Source organism: Pempheris klunzingeri, chromosome 11 (genome assembly GCF_042242105.1).
Source record: "Pempheris klunzingeri isolate RE-2024b chromosome 11, fPemKlu1.hap1, whole genome shotgun sequence".
Taxonomy (NCBI): Eukaryota; Metazoa; Chordata; class Actinopteri; order Acropomatiformes; family Pempheridae; genus Pempheris; species Pempheris klunzingeri.
The window spans coordinates 3096850-3124786 of NC_092022.1; the positions used below are offsets into that span (position 1 = coordinate 3096850).

A 27937-nucleotide genomic window follows, 5' to 3' on the forward strand; every position below is an offset into this window, starting at 1 on the left:
CTATTTCTGCCTGATCAGCTGCAAAATTGAGTGGATCTGCACACACACACACACACACACACACACACACAGACAGCCGGGAATAACAACTATTTGTCATTATTGGTTTGTGAAAAGGTCGAGGGGGAACTGATTCTGTCACGTACGCTGTCCATTACCTCTGAGTCAATCCATAGATGAGTCTATTTTGGACACATGATGATTCAACCTGTGTGTTTCACAGGAAACGCAGCTGCCACAGAGTTCCCTTAGTGTCCGACCCCCTTCCATCACCTTTCGTCTTACACGAACTAAACGTTAACATTGTCTTTGTTTGTACTTTTCTTGTTCTTGCAACACATTTACAGGCTGCTCCTCCCTTTTTGTCTGATCCTCACGGACCTTTGCAGCTTTCCAAAAATACAAGATTACAAAGCACGGCTATTTTTGCACAAGTTTTGAAATGAGTTTCGGGTGAAGAGATCACGGCGGGAGGCTTTAAAGAAGGTGTCATGATGCTTTCAGGAAAGCTGATTAATGGAAAATTACAGAGTAGCCCATCCAGATTTAGAAGCACTGACATCTCATTAGAAAATGACAGCTCGTTTCTTCTGTTCGGCTAATTGACCATGGGTGTGTGAGCGCGACTGTCTGATTACCTGCTCCACTGAGTATATGCACTGTATGATGTTACCTCCCCTTTTTCGCTACTACAAAGTGGGTTCAGTGTTAGAAGCAAGAGGGAGTGACGCATTAATTAGGGAATTACGATAGGATGATGTTTCTTGTTCAGGGTCAAGGAGGGCTTGAAGAAACCTTCACTCTCCTTTGGTCATCGGTTTTCTCAAAGAAAGAAAGAAGAATTCAGTTTTTTTTTAAATTATTCCTTATAAAAGATGATGAGGATCAGAACGCAGGAGTAAAAACAGGATGGAACAATTGCCCATGCGAAACACCCAGAGTTTCCCTGTAAATTCAGGATTTTCCCATTTTTGAGACACATTGGTACGGCTGCTCTGAGTCCATTACACACCTTGGTGATGTTCTCTCTCACCAAAGGTTGCTCACTTCTGCCAAAAGTCATCAGGTGTCCGGAGATGCAAGACAACTCTTCAGTAAAAGATGCATTACTGGCAGTGCTGCTGGCCTAAAGACAACATACAGTATACAAACCTGATTTAGACCCTGAAATAGATACTTTGGCGAGAAAAATCTTCACTGAAGACGAACTCTTTTTTTCTGTAGTTCTCAAATGCACCTAATGTGCATCATCAGCCGATACTTTGCTCAGTAAACAGAAACTCTCCAATGAGTGCATCTTTTTTTTTTTTTTACTTTTATACTTCATTGTAGATCTCCTTTTCTCTCAACAAACATATCTTTTTTTTCTCTTGGCTCACGCGTCCAAAAACATTGTTAGATTTACTGTCCAGAAGTTCCTAAAGCAGAAAAAATGACTGGGAACCTTTAAATGTCAGACAGAAATGTGAGATGATTTGGTGCATTAGCAAGATGGAATATTTATTTTATGTGACGGATTCGTTTTTTCAGAACAGATTATATTCATGATGTTTGGGACTAAAAACAGGCCTGAAATCATCCCATAATGAGCACTAAAACATGAAATGGGGCTTGTCTTCACTTTCACTTGAATCATATGACAAACACGGCCTTTTCTCTTCAGGGAGAACATTGAACAGTTTCTGTAGCTCATGGTTGAATATCTGAATGGAATCTTTTGTGTTCTGCATAGCGAAATGTGATATCTTAGCATAGAGTATATGTGAAGAATGTAAAAGAAAGAGAATATATTAAATGCATTTATGATATATACTAAAGTACTGTGCATACAGTTATAGGCCGGTGTGAAGAAATGCTGTAAAGTAGGAATGCTTTCAAAAATATAACATTTTATTCTTTTTTTTTTATCAATTTATAAATTGCAAAGTGAGCAAACTGAAGAAAAATGTACATCAAATCAATATTTGGTGTGACCATCCTTTGCCTTCAAATCAGTGTTTGAAGGCACTCGGCAGGTAGGTTGTTCCAAACATCTTGGAGAACTTAACCACAGATCTTCTGTGGCTGTAGGCTGCTTCAAATCCTTCTGTCTCCTCATGTGATCCCAGACAGACTCAATGATGCTGAGATCAGGGCTCTGTGGGGGCCACACCATCACTTGCAGGACTGCTTGTTGTGCTTTACACTGAAGATTGTTCCTAATGACATTGGCTGTATGTTTGGGGTCGTTGTCCTGCTGCAGAATACATTTGGGGCCAATCAGACGCCTCCCTGATGGTACTGCATGATGGATAAGTATCTGCCTGTGTCTCTCAGCACTGAGGACACCATTAACTCTGACCAAATCCCCAACTCCATTTGCAGAAATGCAGCCCCAAACCTGTAAGGAACCTCCACCAGCTTCACTGTTGCCTGCAGACACTCATTATTGTTCTGCTCTCCAGCCCTTTAGGGAACAAACTGCCTTCTGCTGCAGCCACATATTTCAGATTTTCCATCAGTCCAAAGCTCCTGCTGCCATTTTTCTGTAGCTTGACCATGTTTCCACGTTGGAGGTTTGGCTTTTCTTCCATGAAGACCACTTGTGGCCAGACTTCTGCGGGCAGTAGATGGTGTACCTGATCTGATCTGAGCTGATGGCTGCTGGACATCTTCAGATTTTGAAGGGAAATAAGAACAATGTGTTTTTCATTCCTTCGGCCGACCGCTGCGTCTACGGTCCTCAACCTTTCTTTGTGCTTCTTCCAAAGAGCCTGAACAGCACATCTTGAAACCTCAGTCTGCTCTGAAATGTTTGCCTGGGAGAGACCTTGCTGATGCAGCATAACCACCTTGTGTCTTGCTGCTGTGCTCAGTCTGAACATGATGACCTGTGACATGAACCTGTCTTCACAGCCTCACCTTGGTAGCAGAGTTTGACTGTTCCTCGCCCAGTTTTAAGCCTCCTACAGCTGCTTCTGTTTCAGCTAATGACTGTGTTTCTACCTACTTATGAAACTGATGATAATTGGCACCTGTTTGGTATAATTGGTTAATCACACTCCTGACTATGATCCTACAAACCTCCTGACTTTGTGTACCTAGAAGAACTGATGCTGTTCTGAAGGAAGAGGATGGTCACACCAAATATTGATTTGATTTAGATTTTTCTTCTGTTTGCTCACATTGCATTTTGAAAATCGATAAAAATAAAGAATTACATTTCATATTTTTGAAAGCATTCTTACTTTCCAACATTTCTTCACACCTGCCCAGGACTTTTGCACAGCACCGTATTAAACAGCTTCTCTTTATATTGCATTAGTCGATATGAGACGACAGATGTGAGCCTATGCACTGAGAGTCTTTTTGCCTCCAGTATCACTCACTCTCTTCTGATCATTATTTTCCCAGCGAGTTACTGTAAACTCACATCTCAAAAAAGAAAAAAAAATTAAATCTTTTGAAACAAACTTTTAAAGAAAATGGAGTATGATGAAATGTTTTTGTTCCTATTTTATTCTTATCGGTACTAAAAACCAAAAAACGTGCAGCAGATGAAAACAGGCCCTGCTCTGCTGTCAGACAGGCTGATCAGATGCACGGCTCTGAAATGCCCTTTTTACTGGAATCCAGCTTGTCCGGTGGCATACAAATGAACGTATTAGGTAACCTGATGATCTATTAGGTGTTAACTACAGTCACATCTATCTAAAAGTCCTTTAATCAATTGTTAATTCATGCATTAATGGAATTATTTATCAAACACTGTGACTGTTCCTTTATTTATTTCACCACTAAACAACACTGCATCGTACTTGCACAGTGAGAATGAAGCCACTTCATCTTACCTCATTTTATGAGCAAAGCAGACCATCACTATATATTCTGCTGGCACAGGACAATCACCTGACAGTAACACAGTGAACATGTAACTTATACAGTGATGTGCTGGTGCCACGTAGAGGACTCATCATCATATTGTGCACACAGAAGGAAGAGAGAGAGAGAGAGAGAGAGAGGGTGGGGGGGAGAAAAAAGGTCTGAGACTGGAGTACAAGGTTTTTCTAGGTTAGGAACGAATCATTTAGTCAATTCAGACCTACGGAAATATGGCGAACAATGGCATTAACAGCCCTCAGTGGATGGAGAGAGAGAGAGAGAGAGAGAGAACCTTACAGTCACCGGTGCCTCCGGTTGGCTCTCCTCCTCCTCTTCCTCCTCCTCTTCTTCCTCCTCCTCCTCCTCCTCAGCACCGGACAGACACATAACGGAGCGCACCATGAACGCAGGAAGAATGACTGAACTTTGAATTTGCCTCTCAACTTTCACTGCCTCTCTCTCTCTCTCTCTCTCTCTTTCTCTCTCTCTCTCCTCCGCCCCGCACTTTCTGCCCCACAACCGAAGGAGAAGAAGATCTCGACAATGGATTTACTGCCATCACGATGCCGGTGTGACTGATCGGATCTTTCTTTTCCTCCGCGGATGCTCAGCAGCGTCGTGAGCCGAGATGATGGCATCAATAGGGGAATTCGATCCTCTCAACACCAGAGTCCCTGCAACTAAAATAGAAGTTACCGTGTCGTGCCGGTAAGGTCAAACTCTCCCATGCACAGGCATACAGGTGTGTGTGTGTGTGTGTGTGTGTGTGTGTGTGTTTGCAGTTTGAGCCCACATTAAAAGTCAGTCATATCACCTGCAGGATGTCTCATATGAAATTCAGATTCACAAGCAAGCAGCATCAAAGTGATAGAGGTTAATTAGGTGTGTGTGTGTGTGTGTGTGTGTGTGTGTGTGTGTGTGTTGTGAGTTATTTCATCCCTCTTCAGATATAAAAAAAGACAGAATGCACCTTAAAAGAAATGATCTATCTATCCATCTATCCATCTATCTATCTGTCTGTCTGTCCATCCTGTTACTTTCTGGTGCTCTTTGCTCTCAGGTAAATCGTTCTTGCCTCCGATGTGCATCAAAGCCATGACAAAAATCTTCATGTCTGCATGAGGTTCGGCCCGTGACCCAGTAGATTACCATCAATATTCACAGACACACATGGCTGATTACTGATGTTGTAGCCGAGTTGTTTGTGTGCCTGTAAATAACGAAGATGCAGTGATAGATTCACAACTGGCTCACACAAAATGTTGGAACACTGTCTGTAAAAGCGGCAGCAATCATCAGAAATGCGTTATTAATATTGATTTTCTAACCTTGAAACACCCAAATGCACCGTTTGCTGGCAGGCTGCCTCAGCTGGATGGTCGGCTGGCTGACTAACTGACGGAGCAGTAAACCTCAGTCAGACTGTCATCCTGCCTGGCTGCCTGGCGGTGTGCTGCCTGTCTTTCCGATCCAGTCCTGAATAATGAATGGCTGTTGCTCCTGTAGAGTCCCTCCTGAGATCAGCCAGACTTGAAGTAGCCAGACACCTGAGTTAGACAGCCCCAACCTGGGGAGGAGGAGGAGGAGGAGGAGGAGGGGGGCGTTGGTGATGGGCTCGGAGGTTGGAGATGGATGGTGAAGTTCTCTGTGTTTTCATTCCCCACCCCAGAGATTACTCCAAATACATGTCAGACATCTTCAGTGTTTCTAAAGTTTAACCTTAATTTGTCACAACGTAGTTTTGACCTTTGGTGACACAATGACAAACACCACAGCTGGTTATCTTGGCTTCACGTAACGTCTAGTCTAGTCTAGTCTAGTCTGGCTCTGTCCAAAAGGATGAAATCCACCTACCTTCACAGCTCATTAGTTAACATGTTATACGTTAATCAGTGCAGATAGCAAAGTGTAAAGATGACAAATTGTGGTTTTAAAGGGGATTATGTAAAGGACTTAATGGTATGATAACAGGAGACTAAATGAACTAAATGGTCCTGTGCATTTTCTGCTCATAATGAGCTTTACAGATGCTGGTAGCTGAATAATAATAATTATTTTTTTCTACCTCTGGACAGAGACAGACGAGCTGTTTTCTCCTGTCTCCATTTGTTATGCTGAGCTGAGCTAGCTTTATATTTATCCTACAGGACAGTTGTACGGTCGCATCATCTAACTCTCGGCTACGTAAATAAATAAATAAATAAATAAGGGTGCCATTTTATATGCATCTGGGTCTCAAACACCTACAGCAACCAAACCGGGAGAAATATGTCGAGACATGTCCAGACTCACTTCTCTGGAAACTAAGTTCAAGTCAGCTGAGCAGATGACAGAATTGCTGCAACCACATTTTGGTCAGTAACTCTGAGCAGTTTAACATCTGATCACGTGGCCTCTTTACATAAACATCATCCCAAATGAGCTCATAACTCTGTAAGCTTGTGCTATTTTAACCAAATGTTGACCCCTGAGGATCCATTTAACCCGTACGTTTGCTGTTTCCACAGGAATCTGCTGGATGTGGATACGTTCTCCAAGTCGGATCCTGGTATGTTTTCATTGAAGTGTGTTTGTTTCATCCATCACTGTCTTATTGCCATCTGGATGTTGAACCGAACATCAACTCTGTGTTTATGCACTCATGGTTTGCATTTAAGATGCACTCTTACGTGATGCGCTGTTATTTATTTCCACGTGTTTTGCGCGCAGCAGTATTTTTCCTTACAGCAGTGACATACAGTGAATTCTACTCTCCTCTGGCTCTTGCTCTGTTAAATAACCCAGAAGGTCAGAGCTCTCAATGGGCGACAACGCTGCTGATAAAATACACGAGTAAGGAGGGAGCTGAAAAGAACAAGGAGGGACTGAAAAGTCAAGGTTGAAGAAAGGTCGCGACGTGAGGTTGGCTGAGCCTTCAAATGATGGGCTGTAGAAAAGCTGTAAGACATTGCAAGGGTTAAAAGGACTGCGTCTGAAACTGTGTTTACCCGCTCCAGTGTTACAATGTCTTCTGCAACAACCTGTGGGCCCCCACCTCTGATATACTGTCTCAATGACAACACATGGCTGGTGGCTCTGGATATTATGCAGAGCTCTGGGGCTGCAGATGTTGACCAGGCATCAGGTCTCTGAGCTGTGTATGAACCTAACTGAGTTATACTAACCAAATCATTCTATTTACATTCTTCAACCTAAAACCCAGTAAACAAATTAAGACCAGTATTGTTTTCAGGGACAAATATGAATGTGGAAACTTCTAAACTAACACATCAAGACTGCCATCATTAGTTAAGACAGCATCTCATCTATTACAATAATGGAACATACACATTAGACAGGCATTCTCCTGCTACTATGGCATTAAAATTCAAATCAAATTGTATATACCAGTCGTTCATTTGCTGAAATGACTCTACTTTTTAATCGTGCTTTGAATGTGACTAAATATATTTCCTGGGCCTCACAGTTCCCGCTGCTTTGTGTTACAGGAAACATGTGGCTAAACAGAAAATGGTACATTTCACAAGACAAAGTTTAAAATCAGGAGAGAAAAAAACGATTCATATATAATTCATATATAATATATAATACATGCTCAGTCTGCAACAATAGACAGGACTGCTGTATTTCCAGAGGAGCTAACGGTAAATATATGTTAGGTCACGTTGGCTCTTTATCGCTTTCGTCCTCTAATTCAGAACAGCAAACAAAGACCTACGCTGGGACTACGATGGGGGTGGGAAAAAAGCAAATGGCCTAAGTTGTTCATCATAACTTTACCTCCCAGTTAACGTTACCTATTAGCGAGCCCAAATTTTATATGGTGCCAAGTACTGACAGGATGGTTCTGCTGAGGAATAAAGTTTGAAGGTAAGACGGGTCACACTGCTGACAGCCGATGGAGTTTCAGATTAATGGCTTTGGATAAAAAAGCATGACTGTAATTTTTCAGACAAAAACAGGTGTGCTGCGCCTCTTTTAATGGTCCTGTGTGATTCATGAATTATACTGATTAAGTCCTGTATTTACACAGTTTGTTATAGGTGAAGCTTTGCCTGCAGTCATCCAACATGAGGTTTTGCAATAATTAACGCATCTGGCATGAAGCTAGTGTGTGCTGTATTGTTAGGAAGCGCTGGGATTTTCACACAAGCTGTGTGACAGCTCATTTTTCCTCCACCTGTAGAGCTAACTAGTCAGAGCTGACAGGCCAAGACCAAGACAGAAGTCAGTCAAAAGTTTTGAAAAGATAAGGACATGCAAAATTACCTCGACACAGTATTTCAGCAAGCTGGTTAAATTCTAAATACCGAAAATCTCCATAATTAACAGTGTTGACGTGGCTTTGCTTTCCATACGCTCATCTATAAATGAAAATAACAACCGAAGAACCGTCAATTTATTTATTTACATTTCTGAATTTTTAAAATCTTGACTCTGTGTTGTGAATAGCCAGCTGATGTGAGTGCTTCACACTCCACTCATCTCTCGGCAGGGAAGTGGTCTTGTTGTCACTTCACCAATAACTCAGAAAACGCATCACAGAGAGGCTCGTAAATATATTTATTTTATGATCAAAGCACAAAATCTTGCCCAGCGAAGAAAATAAGTGAATAAAACATGCAGGCAGAGCAGAGGGAGGCAGTTAAAAGACATACGGAGCCAGACGACATGAAATACATGCATAAAGGACCATGGTGCAGGCTGTGAGAGTGGGACAGAAGATGTTAGCACAGTGCCTCGGTCGCTTCATGCAGCTGTAAAACAGAACTAATCAGACTTAACCGCTTCTATTCATTCATGCACCTCTCAACATAACTGGCACCTTCAGCTCCAGCGACGTTTAAATCCTGTGGAAAACAGCACCTAATTTTAGAGAGAGTGGTCTCTTAACACAGCCATCAGAGCAAAAAGTGGGGTGGACGAGGTGACGGGAAAATGTCATATTTGGACACATCACAACAGGTCTGAGTCCATTTCTCCCGTAGAAAGGAAGATTACAGGGAGTGCATCTTTTCTGCAGCTGGCAATCCAGACTGCTCTTTTTCAAGTTTTAGGTGTTTATCCCTTTTTTTTCCCTCCTGACAGTAAAGCTGTCTGCCTTCAGCAGCTAAAACACGTCCAGCAGCCTCCGAACAGAAACACACCGTGGGACCTGCGAGAGCCCATAAAGCACGACTTTCTCTGTTACCCCCCAAAAAATCAGCCAGACAGTCGGGCTTTAAATGAGTCACACAAATCACAGCTGGAGAGCACAGCTGTCTGACACCTCACCCAGGCTGGTCTTGAGGCTCTGGTGATAATGTCTGGGAGTGGACACAGATGTGAAGGCAGCCTGAGGAGCCACTGGGCTCCAACCAGTGGAGGAGTGGTGGTGCATGGGCCTCTCCCCTCAGTCCAGGCAACATAAGCAGATGTGCGTAACAGTGCACGGAGCTGCCTTTAGCTATATGCACCACAGCTGGACGATGTAATTAGGAGAGACACTATTACCGGCTGTAACCTAAATAACATGGACAGCACAAGCAGGGAGATAGAGGCCGATGTACGCCTGGGACAAGTTGGACTATAATGACGTTTTAAGATATATTGAAAAATAAACAGAAGAATGAATTCTACATCTGCAGCAGTGATACAATATTTGCAGAGTGCACTTTGAGTTGGATGTGCGGTGGTACAAGTAAAGTCAATTGTACGCATAATAGAGATGAGAGGATGAAAATCTTTAATTTAGTTGTAATAAAATTGTATGAGCTTTAAGACAAGCCTTGTCTCACCTGAGCTCAAACATATGAATGTTTATGCGACTACAATTAAGGGAGTAAAGATGCTTCAGCTCAGACGTCTTTACTTGTTGGTCTGAACAGAGCCGTGTCTCCAACACTAACTTTTAAGCTTAGACTGTCAGGAGAAGCTGAAATGTCTGACATGCTAAACCACCTGTTTCCTACTAACATCTCACAGAAACTCCAGCATGTCACTTTCTGTCCACTTCAATGTGACCAAAAGTTAGAGAGAGTTATTTGGACGTGTATCTGAGTACGTTTCTCTACAGGTTTTGTCACAAGTTGGACGACAAACCCTTAAAAATCTTCAGTTAACTGATATGTATTCGGCCACAGCTGCTCCCCGCTGTTCACGTCCAGCCTTTATGACCGTCGAGTCTCAGCTGTTGGATATTTGGCAGCGAAGCTACATGGGAACGAACGCCATGGCAGTAAACAGAGTGTATGACAGGAAGGAAGTAATTACCAGTGTGGGTTCCACACAGGAGAGAGGACAGTGACCCACTCAGTCAGTCATTCTTTTTCCACTTCTCATGTAAGTGATTTAACCAAATTATACGCGCTTAATCAGAGCTACTTGTGTGGCAGGAATTATTGTAGACTGCTGATTGTGAAAAAAGCTAAATATAGTAACTTCATAGCAGAGAGAAAGCAAAAAAACACAATATACAATCAGGTCAGAAAGAGTTATTTGGCATCACGGAGCTGAAGGTGAAGGTTAATCACTGTATTCTTACAAATTATAACTAATTCGCAACAGCAAATCCTCTTAAAGGGAACCTGCATTATGTTTTCAGCAGTAAAACGGTTCATCATACGTTTTCTGAATAATGAAAATGCAGATCACAGTCTGGAGTCTGCTGTTTACATGGGCCACATCAAATTCAGAATACTGTCACATTCAGAATAATAACGGATTATTATTATTAGTTTTTGTCACACAGCTGCGTCTATAACACGCGATGCATTGTGGGCTTGTTGGCAGAAAGTTGTGAACGTGCCAGATTTCGTTGTTTATGTCTCACCTCAAGTGGTTTTTGCAGAATTTCCTGGGATTCACTTTTTGTTTCAATGATATTTTTGTTTAAAAGGCCACTTTTTTTTAGGTATCCTGCCCACAGATCTGCTTCTTCATCATCCTCATCACTGCACACAGCATCCACTCTGCTTTTATGTGGAGTGGTGGCACTACAGCTGCCCTGCTCATTTTTATATCTCTGCAATTTGAACATTTTGGTATTTTTGGTATCAAAAGCAGCCATTTAAAGACGTCCTCATGGGCTCTGGGACATCTTTCAAATGATTCAATTTTTCAGACATTTTCAGTTGATTAATTAAAACACACGGATTTATTAATAATTAACCGATTTGTTAGTTGCAGATGTAATTAAGACCTAAACAGTTTTTTAGACAGATGAAGATTTCTAGATCGTTGCTATGGCTAAAACGAGACCAAACTTAAATCAAGGTCCACTTACCAGCTTTTTTTTGGAGCTTTCAGCCATGTCTCACAGTCGTCTTCTTCAAATGTTACACTCCAGGCCAGACTTAGAGAGAACCCGAGCTCCTGAGAAGTACATTTTGCAAGTAAAGAGAGACAAAGCCTGCGAGAGGCTCTGAGGCTCTGGTGATGAGAGCACATATTATCATGTGAGGTTTTTCCGGGATCAAAGTCAGTGATCAATGACAGACCTACAGAGCCCACAAGAGAGATAACTACGCAGACATGAAACGTGGAGGCACATGATAGCACATTTGGGATACATAAAAATAGAAAGAGAGCACAAATTAGAGACGGAACCCAAAGGCTTCTACACTTTGATGGTACTTCATATCAGATGATACCCGGCGATCCAGTTTGTGATACTCACTCTCTTTTCAGTGCACTATTAAATTACTGTTTTGTTTCCTACACCTGACGTAGTCGCTGAGTTTTCCACACGAATGCAATGGGAAGTGTATTTTCTCTCCCCTCTAGTTTTCGTCATTAACCCGTGCTAACAGCTTTGATCCAAAAGTGTGTGTGTGTGTGTGTGTGTGTGTGTGTGTGTGTGTCCTTGCGCAAGAATGTGCCAAAGCAAGACTTTTCTCCTTATCTAATTTATTGATGGCTCAGAGTTTGTCCTTGGGGTACGGTGTATCACGTTGCCTGGTCACTGTGTAAATTAAGTTTGAGTTTCTCCACCATTAAATTACCTGATGCCTCATCCGCCCACTCATGGAGGATGTATAACTTTGGAATCAGTGTGTGTTTTCTGTCTCAAGTGAAGTAAAGGAATGTGGTTTCCTTATTGATGACTTGGATGGACATGAAGAAGCATAGAGAGCTGTAGACAACATTTCCATAATTCCTCTTGTTTGCGCCCTGTTCTTCACTGTTGACACTGATATTTGTCCTTTTATTGTTTATTTATTACGCCTTACAAAAACCATGAGCCCCAGCCATGCAGTTTTCATGGTTGTAGCTCAGATCCCGTCTTGGTATTGATTATTTTTTTCTTATCTCAGCCTTGGCCACTGGTCTCGCCTATTACGGTCTTTTGACCTCAACTCCAGATTTTTGTCTCTTTTCCTCTTTGCCTTTCCTGTCCATTGTTGCTGGCTAATCATTTGTCAGTTTTGATTTCCTCACCGAACCCTCTATAAAAAGCAATGTCTAGACTGCTTCAGTTGTCAATTGTTGTGCACAACAAGTGATTCTTGCAAACACAAGCCCTTGGCTTTGCCTCTCAGGCAACACAAGTCACCTTTCTATCCATAGACTGCATATAAGAAGTGGACCCCTGTTTGACGTCTGTTCGAGTTTGGCTTTATGGGCGCAGCCAGCGTCGTCTCGTGGCCATCGCCATCTTGATATTTTAGAGCCCGAAGTGACCTTAATTCCAAGAAGGCCCCACCCTAAAGCATATGTTGCTATTTCGTTTGTTTTAATCCAAACGAGGCCATAATTTACCATCATGCTGTATTGAGGAACACCTGAAACTAATGATGGGACCATGAACTCAATTTTCCTATCGACTTCCATACAATTGGACTTCTTTTGTTGCCAAAGCAGGCTTAAGGCACTTATGCATTGGCTTCACCTTTCAGACCCAGAAGCTCTGTCTTCTTCTTTCATGCAGTCTGTCTTCATAACCTGCGTTACAAATCTCACACTTTTTCTCCTCACTTGTAGTACTTACCACAGTTTGCAGCATGTGTACAGTTGGGACACAGAACTTATAACATATAACATTGCGCCTTGAACTTTGACGTTCCTGCTCATGCATCTGTTGCAGTTCTGTCATGTCCGGTCATCTGTCCGTCCTCTCTCTGCGGCTCAGTCAATGTGATGCAGAGGATTGTGGGTCAGAATAACGCAAAATGCAACCGGCTGTAGTTGGACATCCCGGTACTGGTGTCGTTGTCATACTGCATTAGACACACTGTGTATTGGGATGTACTAAATCTTTTTTTCTGGAATACTAGATGGTATGTTCAGGACTGAGAACTATTCATTTATTCTACAATGTGATTATATTTTCAGTTAATATTCTCCTAAAAACTGTCTCTATTAAGGAAACTAAACGTGATGCTACGTAGCGCAACAAATTCTCTGCTGTGTTATTTTTATACATAGCGTTTAAAATGTGTCGCCATTATTCTGAAAAGCATGAATCACTTTCATCATAATATTACTGCTAAACTGATATGAATTTACACAAAATGCAGGAAATTACATTTACTGTTTCAGTCTTGTTTTTAATGAAAAAGCTGCTGGACAATACCTGCCCAGACCAAGTGAGACCAAAACAGAGATAAAAGAGAGTCAAAACTGGACTTGGACTATTTTTTGGTATTTATATTTGTAGCAGTCAGCAGTTATGTCACAGTTGACTCTCTGTGAACAGCAGACAGACGACAGCACTGAAGTGTATGCAGTGGGCACCATTTTGTTTCTTGTTGTCTTCTTGATCCCGTTTGGATTCAGGCTGGACTTGGACGTGGACTTGTTTCGGACCACACCGGAGTGGTCGTGACAGCAGCCTTGACGTTGACGTGTAGCACAATAATCCAATCAATCAATCACCGGCTGATTTTTACGCTGATATTTTGTTCACCGAGGACTGAAGTTATGTAAGCCCTTTGGGAGAGGATTCATGCATGCTTTGTACCAATTTCTGCTGTCAGTCAGTGCTTTAGAGTAGGTGTCACTTTTTTTAAATGATGGATGTTTCATTTTGAAACAAAGCTCCTCTCTCACACACAATGCTCTGCCTCGCTTGTTTGTCAGCTGGATATTCACGCTGACCCTTTGCAAAGTCTCATTCAGCCCAGTCTTGACTGGGTTTAACTTATTCCAGGCACGTGTGACCTCAACCACATTGACGTTGCCCTTGGAGAGATGCAAACGCCCCTAATACATTTCCCCGAGCGGGTAAAACTCCCCTCCATTTGAACTGCAGTAATAAGAAGAATTGAGATCTCTGAAGAGATTATGGGCTGTTCTGTCACTTGGTATGAGACAAATGCCTTCGTATGATACTATTCTTTTTGGACCCAGATGAAAATAATGAAATTCATGAGATATTTTTCTTTGCATTCCTGAAAGCTATGACTGAACTTCTTTGTGTTTGGCACAGCTTGGCCGCCACTCAAGTGACCCTTTCGTACTTCAAAAAGCGTAATTTTCCAGCTCCGATTCCTATTCAGATTTAATATTACATTGGTATAATTGCAGTTCTAAAACAGTAAAAAAATCACAGATGACACTGGCTCATTAAAACTTTGAAAGTTTAAAGCGAGAACACTTGAGGAAAATTGAGGAAATCTTTCGTCTGCTTCATGTTCTCAGCGAGCAGCTCCCGGCTACACACCACTTACACCATTTATCTGGCTCTTGTCTTTCCATCCACCACCGTCTAAACCGCTATCAGGCTCCCATATGAAACATCCCACTTCTCTTATGTAACATCATTTGCCGGTGGAGTACCGACCGTTTTCATCCACATGCATGGGTGTTCTCACTCCATTAAAATCTGCGCTGTAGCAGAGACGGCCTCCCTGCCGCCCACCAGTCCAGGAGAATTTAAAATGAAATACAGTTATGTGTGTTGAATCAGTTATGGTTATTCTTTGTAGTCTCTCATGGGGAAGTTAGTTCATTGCATTTTATACATTATGTGATACTTCCTGTATGTTCATTTTGTTGTATTGACTTGAGGATTCTGACTCACTAGCAGGTAGGAGTGAATGTTATAGCTATTGTTATAGCCCGGTAGGTGTGGTTTTAGCTTTGAGAGTTTGTTACTTGTCCTGCTCTGTGGTTTTAAAATGACTCACCTGGGAGATTATATTCTAATATATAAGCTACACGATTACGGCTGTTTTTATGTGATTTAAAATCAAGTTATCTTTCCTAGTGCTGCTGTAATTTCCTCTCCATAGGGGGCTGCTCCTTCAAGTGTCTGGGCGTAAACTTTGCTTTTAACAGTGGGAAGAAAAGCAAAGCATTTCTGTTATGACTCAGAAAATGGCAGAAATTATGGAAGGCAAGGAAATTTTATTTAAGGTTCATAACATTTTCCTCATCCATTGTATACACATTATGTTGACAAGTTCCACTTCCATTGGCAGGTCAATTATAATTTAATAAAGGCTCAGTGGTGGAGGGGAATAAAGGCAAGACTTGAGTCATACCATTTAAATAAAGGTCACTGGTCTCTAATTACCCCTGAGGTCTCCTAATGAGATCTAAGGAGAGTGAGCAGCCCCTGTTGATTCAGACATTCACAGTCGTCCATCCCACACCCGAGACATCTAATAATGTCCATATTCATTTAGGAAATGACATTTTTAACAGCAAAATGCATTCATTTTAGGCTGGGGATGTTTTTATAGACACGGGACAAAGCAGTATTTTGCCGTTCCCTGTAGAGCTTTTAGCGCCCATTATGAACACGGATATGTAGATTTTAAAGAGCAGCTTAACACCCCGTCTTAGCTCCAACGCTCCCCTTTCACAAATAACCAAATGAGATGGAACGGAAAGGCGATTAGCCTAATTAGGGTAAAGTCTGTTAATATTTATAAGAAATAGTTGTATTTCATAACTACCTCTACGAGACATCAAATTCTGTTTGTGTGAACAACAAGACACTCTGTGTTAATGACATTTAGGTGTTTGTAGGTGGACTTTTTGAACTTTGCACTGGATTTTTGTTACGTTATGCTAAGCTAAGCTAAGCTAATGGCCCTTTTAGCTCCAGCTCTGCTCTTGTTGTCCACCCTGCAACTGTTCTGTTTTCACTGAGTCTCATCAGTGTCGTTTCCAGCGGCAGCAGGTGTTTTTTTTTAATTTTCTTCAGTGAAATCCCTTTAAAATCCCACTGCATGCTTCCTGCCCGGCACCAAACAGCGACTAGCTTTGAGCATAGTGGAATTGAACGTAGCTGGACACAGTTTACAGCTCGTGTGTCTTCAATCAATAGAGGTTTGAAGAAGCATCCAAACCCAACACCGGAACCTGATTTTGAGAATCAGGATGAATCTGTACCGTCTTGGTTGAGGGTGATGGGCTGCTCTGCTCTATTGCAGCATCGCTTTGTGTTTAGGCTCATAAGACGGCTGGAATTTCACAGAAAAGGCCCTGCCAGGTGCAGGGTATCTCCCTATATTGGCTCCCAGCTGGGCAGCTTTGTCATCGCTGCTCCACTGAGGTTCAGGAATTGGCCTCCAAAGGTTCAGGGCTCTCTTGCCTTATCCCTCTCTTGGCAGCAGATCAATAGATTAGCGGGGATGTGTGCCCACTGTGCCTCACCTAAATTGCTGTGTGAGAGGTGTATCTGCGAGGGATTTCTGACAGCCAAACCCCATCTTCTGCAGCTGAAATCTGCCACTGCCTGACTGTGTTAGACTCGGATTGCCAAACAATCATGTATCCAGCTCATCTCCTTAGCTTCACATCCTCCTCTTCCACCCCCCCCACCCGTTTTTTCCTTCATCTATCTCTCTATTCTTTATCCCGAACAATTTCGCTATTATTCTTATTCCATCTTACCTCCTTATGTCCTTCCCGTTAACATTCTCTATTGTCCACCACCCCACCCCTCCCGCCATCCGACCACCTCTCCGTTTCACCTCACAGTGAGCAGCTTGTGTCCTCAGCCTGTAAGTAAGCCTGTGGCATCCTGTCTGTGTCTGCCTACTTTCTGATTATATTTCCCTGCAGTGCAAATCCAGGAGGCAGGGAGCAAGAAATCCCCAGTCGAAAAAAACCTCCACACAGGTGACTTTCGCTGTCAGCTCACTCGGCATTAGCCGGGTGAGTCCGAAAGTACACTTTGCCATTTTCAATTACGCTCTGCACACTGATGGGATGGAAATACTAACACTGAAGGAGCTGAAATGTCCCTCAGTGTGCTTGCACATATGTTAATGCTGGAGATTAAATACTCTTTAAGTTCCCCTTTAAGTCCCTTATCAGATTGTTGCAATTATTATTAAAAGAACTATTGTTTTTACCTCTGCTGTGCCCCTAATCTCTGATTATCATCACACCAATTTATCACTATTACCACAAATAAAATGCTTCCAAAGGCTACTATAGTGGAGCAGGTATCTCCACATTTGTTACAAAGGCAGGTGTGCATGCACCACACTTAAAACACATGGTACGCCAACGCTAGCTACATATATTTATAAGCACTTTCTTAACCAGGAAGTAGACTTCTCCTCATCCGACAGTAATATTAACAGTGATCATTAGAATAGCATCCTTTCGCGAGACGTTGCAGGTGTACATTACTGCCTTGTTGTCTAATATAATAGTTAGACATGACATAATATTGTCCGTCTGGGGAAATCCAAATTATAGTCAACCTACGGTGGGAAGATCATAAAGCTCCACATTAGAAGGAAAGCAGCAGGCATGACTGTTATTTGGTATTTGGCTGAGAGCAAGTTGGCAGTTTGGCAAATTATGTAATGTTGTACGTTGCAGTGACAGTTCCCCCTTTAAAGAGGTGACGGAGACACCTCTGGAAAAGAGGCTGAGGGAGGCAGCAAAGGGAAGTAGTTCTCATGCAATGTATCTCCATTAAAGTATGTTTGTCTCCGTATATTTTGTTAAAGGTAGAAGCAGGTATGCAGTTTTATCATCAATTCAGTATTTCATCCTCGTGTACACAAGCTTGCATGTGTGTGTGTGTGTGTGTGTGTGTGTGTCTATTTTTGTGTTTAGGAAAACAGTTTTATGCAGTGTGCCAACATCAGAAGGCATAGGCACGATACAGTGGGTGTGCGGGTGCCCTTTTTAAATAGTTGAGCCAGTGCCCCAGAAAATGTCAATCCACGTGAGAACTTAATACGATTTGTGCTCAGTTGTGATTCATTCATGGCCAAAGTCACCTGGGTACTCGCCCTGCAGCCAGACTACTGTCAGGAGTTCTAGTCAAGCGGGGTTTGGAAAGACAACCAATCGCCTTCGTGATTTGGCTGCGCCGTCACTGACCAGATGGGCTCTTTCCTTTTCTCAGTCACTTTCCATAAAGCAGGCAATCAGCCAGGTTTTTCAGACACGGCCGATGCTGATGTAGCCCCAACGTGGGAGAACCCTCTGCTGGGCTGTGGTGCTGCCACTCTGCAACCTTGTGGAAACACCAAGGTCCTGCGACTTTTATCTCCGATAAAGAGACATGCTCTGCCTCTTGAACGCCATTATTTTAGCTGTTGGGGCAGAGAGAGAGCATTGGGGCATTACTTTGATACAAACAAATTGAATCCCTTGAGAGTGTTTGCCTTTAATGTTTTCTCCTCTGTAACTTAATTGAAGGCTAACATGTTATACACAAACCGATTAACTTGAAATACAAACCCCTTTTAAGCAGCGCTGCGTGATTCCTGTACGGTTAACGGTCTGACAAAGAAAAGATTGTTTTCTTCTGAAGACGCAGTGCCCAAAAGGTTCACTGCCTGCTGCCCTTTCTCTGCTATCTCCCCTCTGTTAATTGCTCATTAGGAGGGAAAATGTGGTTTTAATCGTCTGCCCGTCCAGACAGTCTGAAGTTCATTAGAGCTAATGTCCAAACTTCACAAAGGCACACAGAGGCTGATGGTGCTCGTCTAGACACAAACAGCAACACTTGGCCAATTATTAATACATCCCATAAGAGCCTTTAGCGAGGGTTGTTTGTTCGTGTATGCATGAACATATAATGTTTGATCCCAACATGACAACATGATAAATGTGTGGCTTATAATTGGGCTGCCTCAGCCTTTATTGCATATTTATGCAGTTGTATTCAAAGCAAAGTTTCTCCTCAAAAGACAAATGTAGCATCTGGTGAAGAGACAACAGTAGGCTTTTGTAAAGCACAAGTAATGGCCAGTCAAACTTTAGTTTGAGTCTATGGCAATGCTAATGACTTTGCAAGCCTGTAATAGTAAATAAGACCATACTGGTAGATGTAAGCTGAGATACAGAATAGTTTTTGGCCTCTAGCTGTGCATAAGTTTTGTCTATATTAACGCCAGGCGATGGGAGTTGTCATTACTACGGCTGTGAGGGGGCTTCCTCACTTGAACCTATGTCATTTTGGGGCTCTTGCTGCAACAACTCATTCTTTCGTTTTTCGTGGGAGGACAGTTGGCAGTGAAACCCAGGAGACCCCCTTATGTTCAGTTTGGTCCTCAGTGCCTTATACTTTCTTTTTGTAGTCTTTTTGTAATCATAGATATTGATAGCCAGGGAACGAAGGTGGTGACAGCATATCTGCAGAAAATGTAGAGATTGATTACACTGTTACGGAGGTACACCTGGCAGAAAAGTGAGGACGACGCCAAGAAAAAAACATTGTTTTAATATCTTTTCATTATCCTAAAGTTCAGCTGTACTCCTCTTTTGCCTTATTTAGGGTGAACGTATTCATTGGATATTAAATAGACCTAAAATAGCTTAATTGTCCTGAGCTTTTAAGTCTAACAATGGAGTTTTAATGGGTTTTGTTTAGGAATAAAGGAACTGTTGACTTTGCCTGTAGCCACACCAGATCTAATCACAATGAATGTGGGCCACATTGATTTTCTTACCTGTGAAAACTGTTTTGATATCTGACAGGTGCTGCAGTGCCGATATGTTTTTAGATTTTCGCCTGAATTAAAGAGCTTCTTCATTTTTTCCTCCCCTCCTCATGCTTCCATCTTGCCTTCTTCTCATTTTCTTTCCCCTCCAGTGGTCGTGTTGTATTTGCAGGCCGTGGGAACCAAAGAATGGAGGGAGGTAAGTCATGCTACTTTTTGTTTTCCAATATCATTATCTATATTATATTTGGGTCTACCTGTCCGCTGGATATGTTTCTTTTTTTTTTTTTTTTTTAAATGCTCTGTAAAGGGTATTCACTTCAAGGGTTTTCTCTGATACTGGTGACGTTCAGTCAGAGTTAAGAGAGGGGGTTATTAAGATTAAATCCAGAGGCAACTCGCGGTAAACCCCTGAGAACACTGTTGTAGAAAATTGAAGTGTCAGCCACTCCACTTGCACACACAAGTGTAACCACTGTCTGAAATAGACCAGGTAGGGAAAAAAAACCTCATACACTTGACCAAAACTGATGAATTACAGTGTATGTTAAAGAATGAATAATTAAAATGGATCTCATTTAATCCGGTTTCTGATGTTGGAGGAATTCACATCATGACTTAAGGCGTTATCAAATATGCACTGTCTGCTCCCCTCCACTTCTTGCTGTCTCCACCACTCTTTTTTTAAGACGTAGAGTCATGTGACCTCCCATTTGACACTGCTTCTTTGAATTCCTCCCTCCTCTCGTATCTTTTTAGAATATCCCTCCGGCACGCAGACCGTCATCTTTTTAAGCCCCTTCCCCCCCCTCCTCATATTATTTGGAGTTGACATTCTGTTTGTGGTCGGTGTATTTACCCATTTGCAAATTCAAAGTCAACACCGAGGTGTCAGGGAGGGCTTTGCCTCCGCTGATCCCCTCACTTCAAGACACCTCACACCTCTTTATTCCATGTGGCACGGGCTTAATCAAAAACACGGCATGAATTGCACTGCAATCAGCAGAGTAAACATCTCCCTGTCAGCTGCACACGTATTGACACCATGAGTAGATAATTGTGCTTGAATGGAAACCTGACAAATTCTCAGATTTATTTTTCCAGTACCATGTAATGTTAATTTCTTAAATCCTATGACTGTATCCCGAAGGTCTAACATGATGTCTTCAAACTAGTCTATTTTCCCCCCTCCATGGTCGAGTGTTTCTTATTTTAGTGCCCTGTGTAAGGTCATAGTTATTTTGTGCTTCTGTTCTGCCTGTTTACAGATCCCACTGCACTTAATTGTTTTTCCGATCACAAGTGCATCCATTTTTCCCAGCCAATGGATTTGATCCTCCGGGCAATCAAGGAATAACACGTCTCATAATGGCAGGAAAATTAATTCTAATTATCTCACCTAATCTCATCACGATAAAGCACCTCATCAAGCATGAAAAAAATTGAGTGAAGTACTGGTATCATAATGTTTTAAATAATACCCAGCCACAGTCACAGCAGCAGTTAAAAGTAAGACTTTCTGTCCACGTTCACGTTTTGGTGAACTTTGATGCACAAATTGACCAGATATTGACCAACGGCAAACCATCCTGATAGAGCTGGGGGGTCTGCAAACACTGGAAGAAACTCTGTTAACTTCAGTACCAACCCAGCTAACAAGCTTGCCAACTGACAAGTTCAAATCTGATCAAACTACACCCCTGCAGCCCTGATAAAGAAGATAAGCTGAACAAGGATGTTTTTTCCTATTTATATTTGACTGTTAGTAATAAGTACACTTATTAGTAATGCCTATTTAAGAGCTTTAAGGAAAATACTTACATTTAAGCCAAGTTTTTAGAGTCCTATTCCTTGTAGGGATTACTAAATTATTAGCTTACACCACTCATTACCCTTTTGAACTACTACGTGCTTGAATGCATCTTAATCTGGGTTCTTTCCAGGTGCTGAGTCCACATAAGCTCTACCGAGGTCATGCTGTCCAGCACAAACAAAGAGCTAAATTAAGGGTCAGCTCTCCCCATTCTGCGGCTCTATGATGAACGCTGCTGACGCATCCACGTTATGTTTGGAAGTTTGCACAACACAAAAGGCAGCAGGGGGAAATGCTCTCCTATAACTATATTCAGTTAATACCGTAGGGTGGCTGTCCTGCTGTACTTTAATACCTGCTGAATAAGGCAAAGTTTGAAACCCTGTTTCCTAGGCAACAAATCTCTGAAATGTCTACAATGAACTGGTTCATAAAGGCTTTCTACTAGCGCAGCTATTGTCCTGAAGGCTACATGGGCTCCACTTCATTTACCCAAAGACAATGAACATAAATATTTTACAAGTCAACACACAACGATGCACACATGGGGAGCAACTTTAAGCACAAATCCATCTTTTGTGCACCAGCGTGCACCATGAATAACACTTCTTCTCAGAGAAAGAACAGTAAATCAGAGGGGTACTAACCTACACCTCTGATTTACTGTTCTAGAAGCAAGTACATGGTATTTGTAATAAACCCATTTGATAGTCCTGCATACATAGCCCACGTGTTGAGACCAGTGATTGTCTTGCCAACTGCTCTGCTCACTCTAGGACAATAAAAAAAAAAAACATCTCCCCCTGAAACAAAGCAATTCCCTAACCTTCACCCACAACGCCCCAGCACCTATTAACCAATCACGCCTGAGTGAGATTATAAACCAAAGGCCTCCACCCCCCAAAAATAGAAACACTACAAGGAAATATCATGGGATTTTCCCTCTCGTCGATATGGCAGGTAGGTTCTAAGGTCCAATACACTCCCCTGCTAGGCCTTGGTAATGGATAGGCTAGGGACACAGTTGATAGCTCGGATTATGTGCGCTGGGCACTAAAGACATGAGTCGAGGTATTGAGGCTGCGGTGAGGCAGTGCCAAGATCAATAGCTCATTACACGGTGCTGTCGGGCCAGGCCGCGGAGGCGAGGCTGGGAGTCCACCAGGGGGATTACTGGTGTGATTGTCAGGGAGATGGAGAGACGGCCTGGCCCAGAAGGGAGGCTGGGGCTGGGGCTTTGTGGGCTTGCAGGGCGCAGGACTGGCTCTAATGTAGCTCTAATGTAGCAGTCTGATTTCTCTGGGGACACGGGATTTAGCACACAGCACAGCGAGGTTCACTGTGATACAGCATAGTCATATTTTTGGAAATGAGATTTGTATTTATGGATTCTAATCCTGTGTGAGATGTTACAAACACACTACGGTGTGCTGCTGAATCAGTTCTTTCTCTGGTGTGTTCTTCTTCATTATTAGTATAATTACATGTATTGACTCATGAATCAATGCTGCTAATACAACCAATTAATGCTTTCTTTCTATTTTTGTAGTTCGGCAGGACAGAGGTGATCGATAACACTCGGAATCCAGATTTCGTCAGGAAGTTTGTCCTGGATTTCTTCTTTGAGGAGAAACAAAATCTAAGGTTTGATGTGTAAGTAGTCTGACACTGTTTCACTCACTTTTTCTTTATGAATCTAAATTCACTTCATTTTAAACTTGGATATATTCTTTTGCAATGTGGGATCAGAGTAACCACGCCAAGGTAGCAATTTGAATAATTTCCCTCTCTGGTGAAAAGATAATTTTGTCCTATTAAAATAAATCAGCAGGCCAATCAGCAGGCCACTCACTGCTGGGATGTCCAATCATGGAGGGAGATTTTATAAACAGGCCACCTACCAAGGTCAATTGATAGCCGCACTGATTAAATTAGTGTCTGTTCACCCACTTGGCTAATTTGTTCAATTCCCCTATCTGTTATCCTCACTCACACAGCTCTGGGGCTTTAATCAAGCCACAGAAATGTGCCTTTATTACTCAGTGGGGACTGTAGGGCACTAGCTTGTTTACAGCATGAACATGAAAAAGGAGCAGGGCCATTGTTCGGCTACAGTTTGGTAATTTGTTGGTGTTTTGCACATTTCCAAAAACCCAGAAGTGAGAGCTTGTAGGCAGTGTAGATAACAGCACTTTTACATTTTCCTTCATTCTGGGAAACATGCTTATGTGCTTTCTTGGCAAGAGTGAGATTAGAGGATGGATACAACTGTCATCTCTATGTGCTAATTATGAAACGGGAGCTGGGAGTAGATTAATTTAGCTTAACATATAGAGTGGAGGCCGGGGGAATGAGCTATCATGGCTAATCACAGCCCTATTAGCATTCAGATAAGTTCCTTATTCCATCCATAATTTTGTACATCATTATGCTACAGGGCATTATAGAAAACATTCCATATTTTTTATAACGGATCAGGTTAGTTTTTTTTTTTTGTGGAATAGATTAGAGCAACGTAAAAAGTCAGTCTTCTCAGCCACCTGTTGCAAAGGTTGTTTGTTTCTTCCACGAGCAGGCAAAGCACCGTTTAGTCCCCAAGAAACAGTCATTGAGCAGGAACCTTACACTGTTTGAAGCTACAAAATCGTCTGGGTAAATATTTAGGGTACATAATGTAGGATTAAGAGGCTCCTTGGTCACTGCCATACAATGGAACAGACACTGGTGATATCTAGTTTATTTAATACGTACACAAACCAAAATGTAACAAAAGCAAGTTGTGGTGCACTGTGACAGTAATGTGTTACTGCCCAACATGGATAATGCTGAAACTGGTGCTTTTGGAAACAAACGGCTCCATTTTTTTCAAGACTTTGACTGATGTACGCATTGCATGAAATCATTTCAGCGTCAGAAGTTCCTCCGATCTTATCACCAGTTTGTTCCTCACAGGTACAATGTGGACTCCAGAAGCTGTAACATTTCCAAACACGTAAGTACAGTATGTGGAAGTGACTCATTGCTGACAACTTCCATCAGCCCTCAAATGTATCACGTCGCACGCAGCATTACTCATGCTGCTGAAGCTAATTCACAGCGACTAAGAGAAGCCTCTAAAGATGATTCAGCCTGAATGAAGTCTATTAAGTATTTAGTATGCTGTAAATCCATCTTATGACACAGTCTCTTTTTCCTCTAAACAAATCAACTCATGTGGGTGAGCAGAAGGTGAGTGCTTCCTATTTCGTGTCTTTTGTAATATCTTTCATTCATTTCACTTTTTTATTTTATTTTTTCGTTTCATGCACTTTAATTTGATTGTGTTTTCTCCCATTCTTCCATGTCATTTCATGAAGGACAAAACACCACCAGCTCCCACCTGTTAAGCCTCCTCGTAGCGTTGTTCCTCGTTTTATCCATTTTATCGTCAGGTAAAGCAACTTTCAGGACTCGACTTCAAAGTGAAAGCTGCTGCTGTTGTTGTTTGAGACAACACGGGAGGTTACGCGTGTCAGGATGTTGGAGAGACACATATTGAGCTTGTGGGACTCACACCTACACCTGCTCATGCCCACACACGACAACCATCAACACGTAGTGCTCTGCCCTTGTTGCCGTGCAGGAGTTTTGATTGTGTTGTGTCATCTCTGCTTTTAATGTCAGCCATATGCTTTCCTCTGTGGTGTGTGTGTGGGCTGGTTGTAAGACTTCAAAGTCTGTTGTTGAATGAAAATGCTGATTGAAGGGGAAAAACTCTCTCTTTTCTGTTAGGACATCTGCCTTATGCAGTGTGGTCCTTTTAAGAATGATCAGTCGGTCAATAATGCACCCCCGCTAGGACTTCCTGGGCTTGGCCTAGTTGGGTTAATGCATGCTTATATAAAAGGTGGAATTAAACTCTAAATTTAAGGTTTAATTTAAAATGACCCTCATAATGGAACTTTGATAACCCTAATATCTCTCCAATATCTATCCCTGTTGACTTTCTAGTCTTACATAATTGCTATTGAGCCTGCTATCTTTATTGTTGAGCCTGGTTATTACAGCACAGAAGGTCCAGAAATGTGTAGAGTAATTACTGTAGTGTTCACGGATTTTAATTGGCTGTATCCCCCGTGCGAACTTCTAAACTCATATGTTGGAAATGTTTAAGAGTTCCTCAAATAAATCTGTCACTGCTGAGCACACCGCTGTGTATGAGAGATGTGGAAGAAGAAGATCACAGCACAGGGTATTATAAAAGGTTAAGTTCACAATTTTGTCAAGCTTGTCTCAAATTAACAGTTAGGAGCCCAAATGAAGGTTGAAACAGGTTTTACTTGCAGTAGTTGTTCCTGCTGCCAATACTGGCCATCAAGGAGTCCCCTCTAACAATGATTTCAATGTAAGAATCAGGGACAAAACCCACCTTATTCAGTGAAAAGAAACAAATCTAAATTTGGCCTCAATCTGATATGACGTTGCAAAACAAATGTGGGTATATCTTCCAAAGTTACAGCGTTTTTAGGATGAAATTCCCCACCATAAAGATTTGGTACTAAAATTACTGACATCTTCATTATTTGTCTAACACAGACAGCTGAATTGCTTTTAGCTTCAGATAAACACTGGAATGCATTTACGCTTAGATGGACTGTGTTTTTCACCCCATCACATACATCAGAAAGGCATTAGGAAGGGAAAGCTAAGGGGCCATCATGAACAGGAGGAATGATTACAGCGCCCCTACCCTTTAAGCTATCTGCAGGTCGGCACTATAGTGGCGGTCAGAGTATAATACGAAACCCTGTCAGGCAATTAATGCTCCTTCCATCCTTCCCACCAAAGGACTTCCTGGGCCAGACCTTCTGCACCCTCGGAGAAATCATCGGCTCTACAGCAGGCCGGCTGGAGAAGACCCTCTCGTAAGTCCCCCAACATCCTAACATCCTGGCTATTATACCAGTGAGAAACTGCTGCTTCAGTTTTTGTTCAGATGCTCAGTCATATTCATGATAGAAGTTATGCACATGAATAATTTCTTGACACCAGCGAAGTGAGAATGAAATGAGTCTCGCTCCATGTCTTGTTCCATATTTTCTTAATGGCTGCTGTTCAAAAACGACGCCATGTGAGCCATCTCACTGATGCAATGTGTACAGACTCACCAAGTCTAAATAGCCTCATCTATTATGTTGTTAGATTAGTGTGTGAGAGGCCAGATAAGCCTGTTGCATCACTGCACACTGAGTGGTTGTTGTTGAAGTAGTATTGGATTTTTTTCCCATGTCACACAAAAGCAAACAATGCTTTTTTCCCCCCACACAGTAAAGGGGAAAATATGGTGCGTTTATTGCAAGCAAAACTCTGTACTTTTGTTGGCTGTCTGCAGTGTTAGATAACACTGTATTATGAGAGACACGTGAGGTCAGAGAAGTCACAAGCCAGACTTGAACCCTTTTTTATTGCAAGGACGACGTATTCTCCTGTGGCTGCCTATACACTGTGGAGCTCATCATACAGGGTGAAGGGAAACTATTCTTCGCAGCGACACTCCTTGTAGAGCGTCAGAAGCTGGGTAATATCCGCTGAACAAGCACAACTGCTGCACAGTGGCATGTTTGCCTGATGAGTACAAAGAAACACAATGTGGCCTCTTTTTTTTTTTCCATCACTGATCTCCTCATATATGTGGTCCTCATATGAGTGGTGCATGAACTCAGATGCACCAAACATTCTTAAACATCCAAATGTTCTCTTACCAAGGTGAGCTATGTAAATGATGAATCCCACCTCATCACATATTGGAGGCCTGTGACTGAGTCTTATTTGCAAAGTAAAAAAAAAGAAAGTACTCTGACACATGCCCAAGAATTAGATAGATGCCGCCAAAGAAAAACAGCTGTAGGAACTTCAGCTAATTGAAATTAAAAGAAAGTGGTTTGACATAAAAAAAAAATGGAAGTAAAAATTGCTTTGCCCAGTCAAGCTTACCAGGATAACAACTGGAGGAGGGCAGGAGCAGGTGGTCAGGTGGTCACGGCTCGTGAGTAGACCTTTGAATTTAAAATAACAAGAGGTGGCGCTGACAGGTGTCCACTCAGATGGTCCACTTGACCGCAATGCTGCTCCAGATGCATCAGTTTCTTAAGCCCCCACACAACACAGTGATCCACTGCAGCCACATCAAGAACTCGAGCCCCATCCTCTCTGCGTAAAGCGTGGATGGCCGAAGCATCTGAGAGCAGAATGTAAACTATTCATAGGCTGAATGTATGAATGCTGAATGTCTTTAGCCCACAAATTTAATAATCCAATTATTATAATTACTTTAAAACACATGATAATCATATTTCATTTCATTCTATGATATTCTATACCTGCAATCAAACATAAAGAGAGAAATCTTGAAACACCATGGCTTCAAATTCAAATCTTG

At 42.1% G+C, this 27937-nt stretch overlaps 1 protein-coding gene across 1 annotated transcript in view; it reads left to right on the forward strand.

Annotated features, from left to right (window-relative positions):
* The first annotated feature begins 4492 nt into the window (after positions 1-4492).
* Positions 4493-27937, forward strand: part of LOC139209457 (copine-9-like) — a 66386-nt gene continuing 42941 nt past the window's right edge. Inside the window, exons 1-6 of the mRNA XM_070839178.1 lie at positions 4493-4569; positions 6369-6409; positions 19859-19905; positions 23069-23172; positions 24472-24511; positions 26347-26423. Of these exons, the coding sequence (XP_070695279.1) occupies positions 4493-4569; positions 6369-6409; positions 19859-19905; positions 23069-23172; positions 24472-24511; positions 26347-26423 (386 nt within the window). The remainder of the gene's footprint in view (positions 4570-6368; positions 6410-19858; positions 19906-23068; positions 23173-24471; positions 24512-26346; positions 26424-27937) is intronic.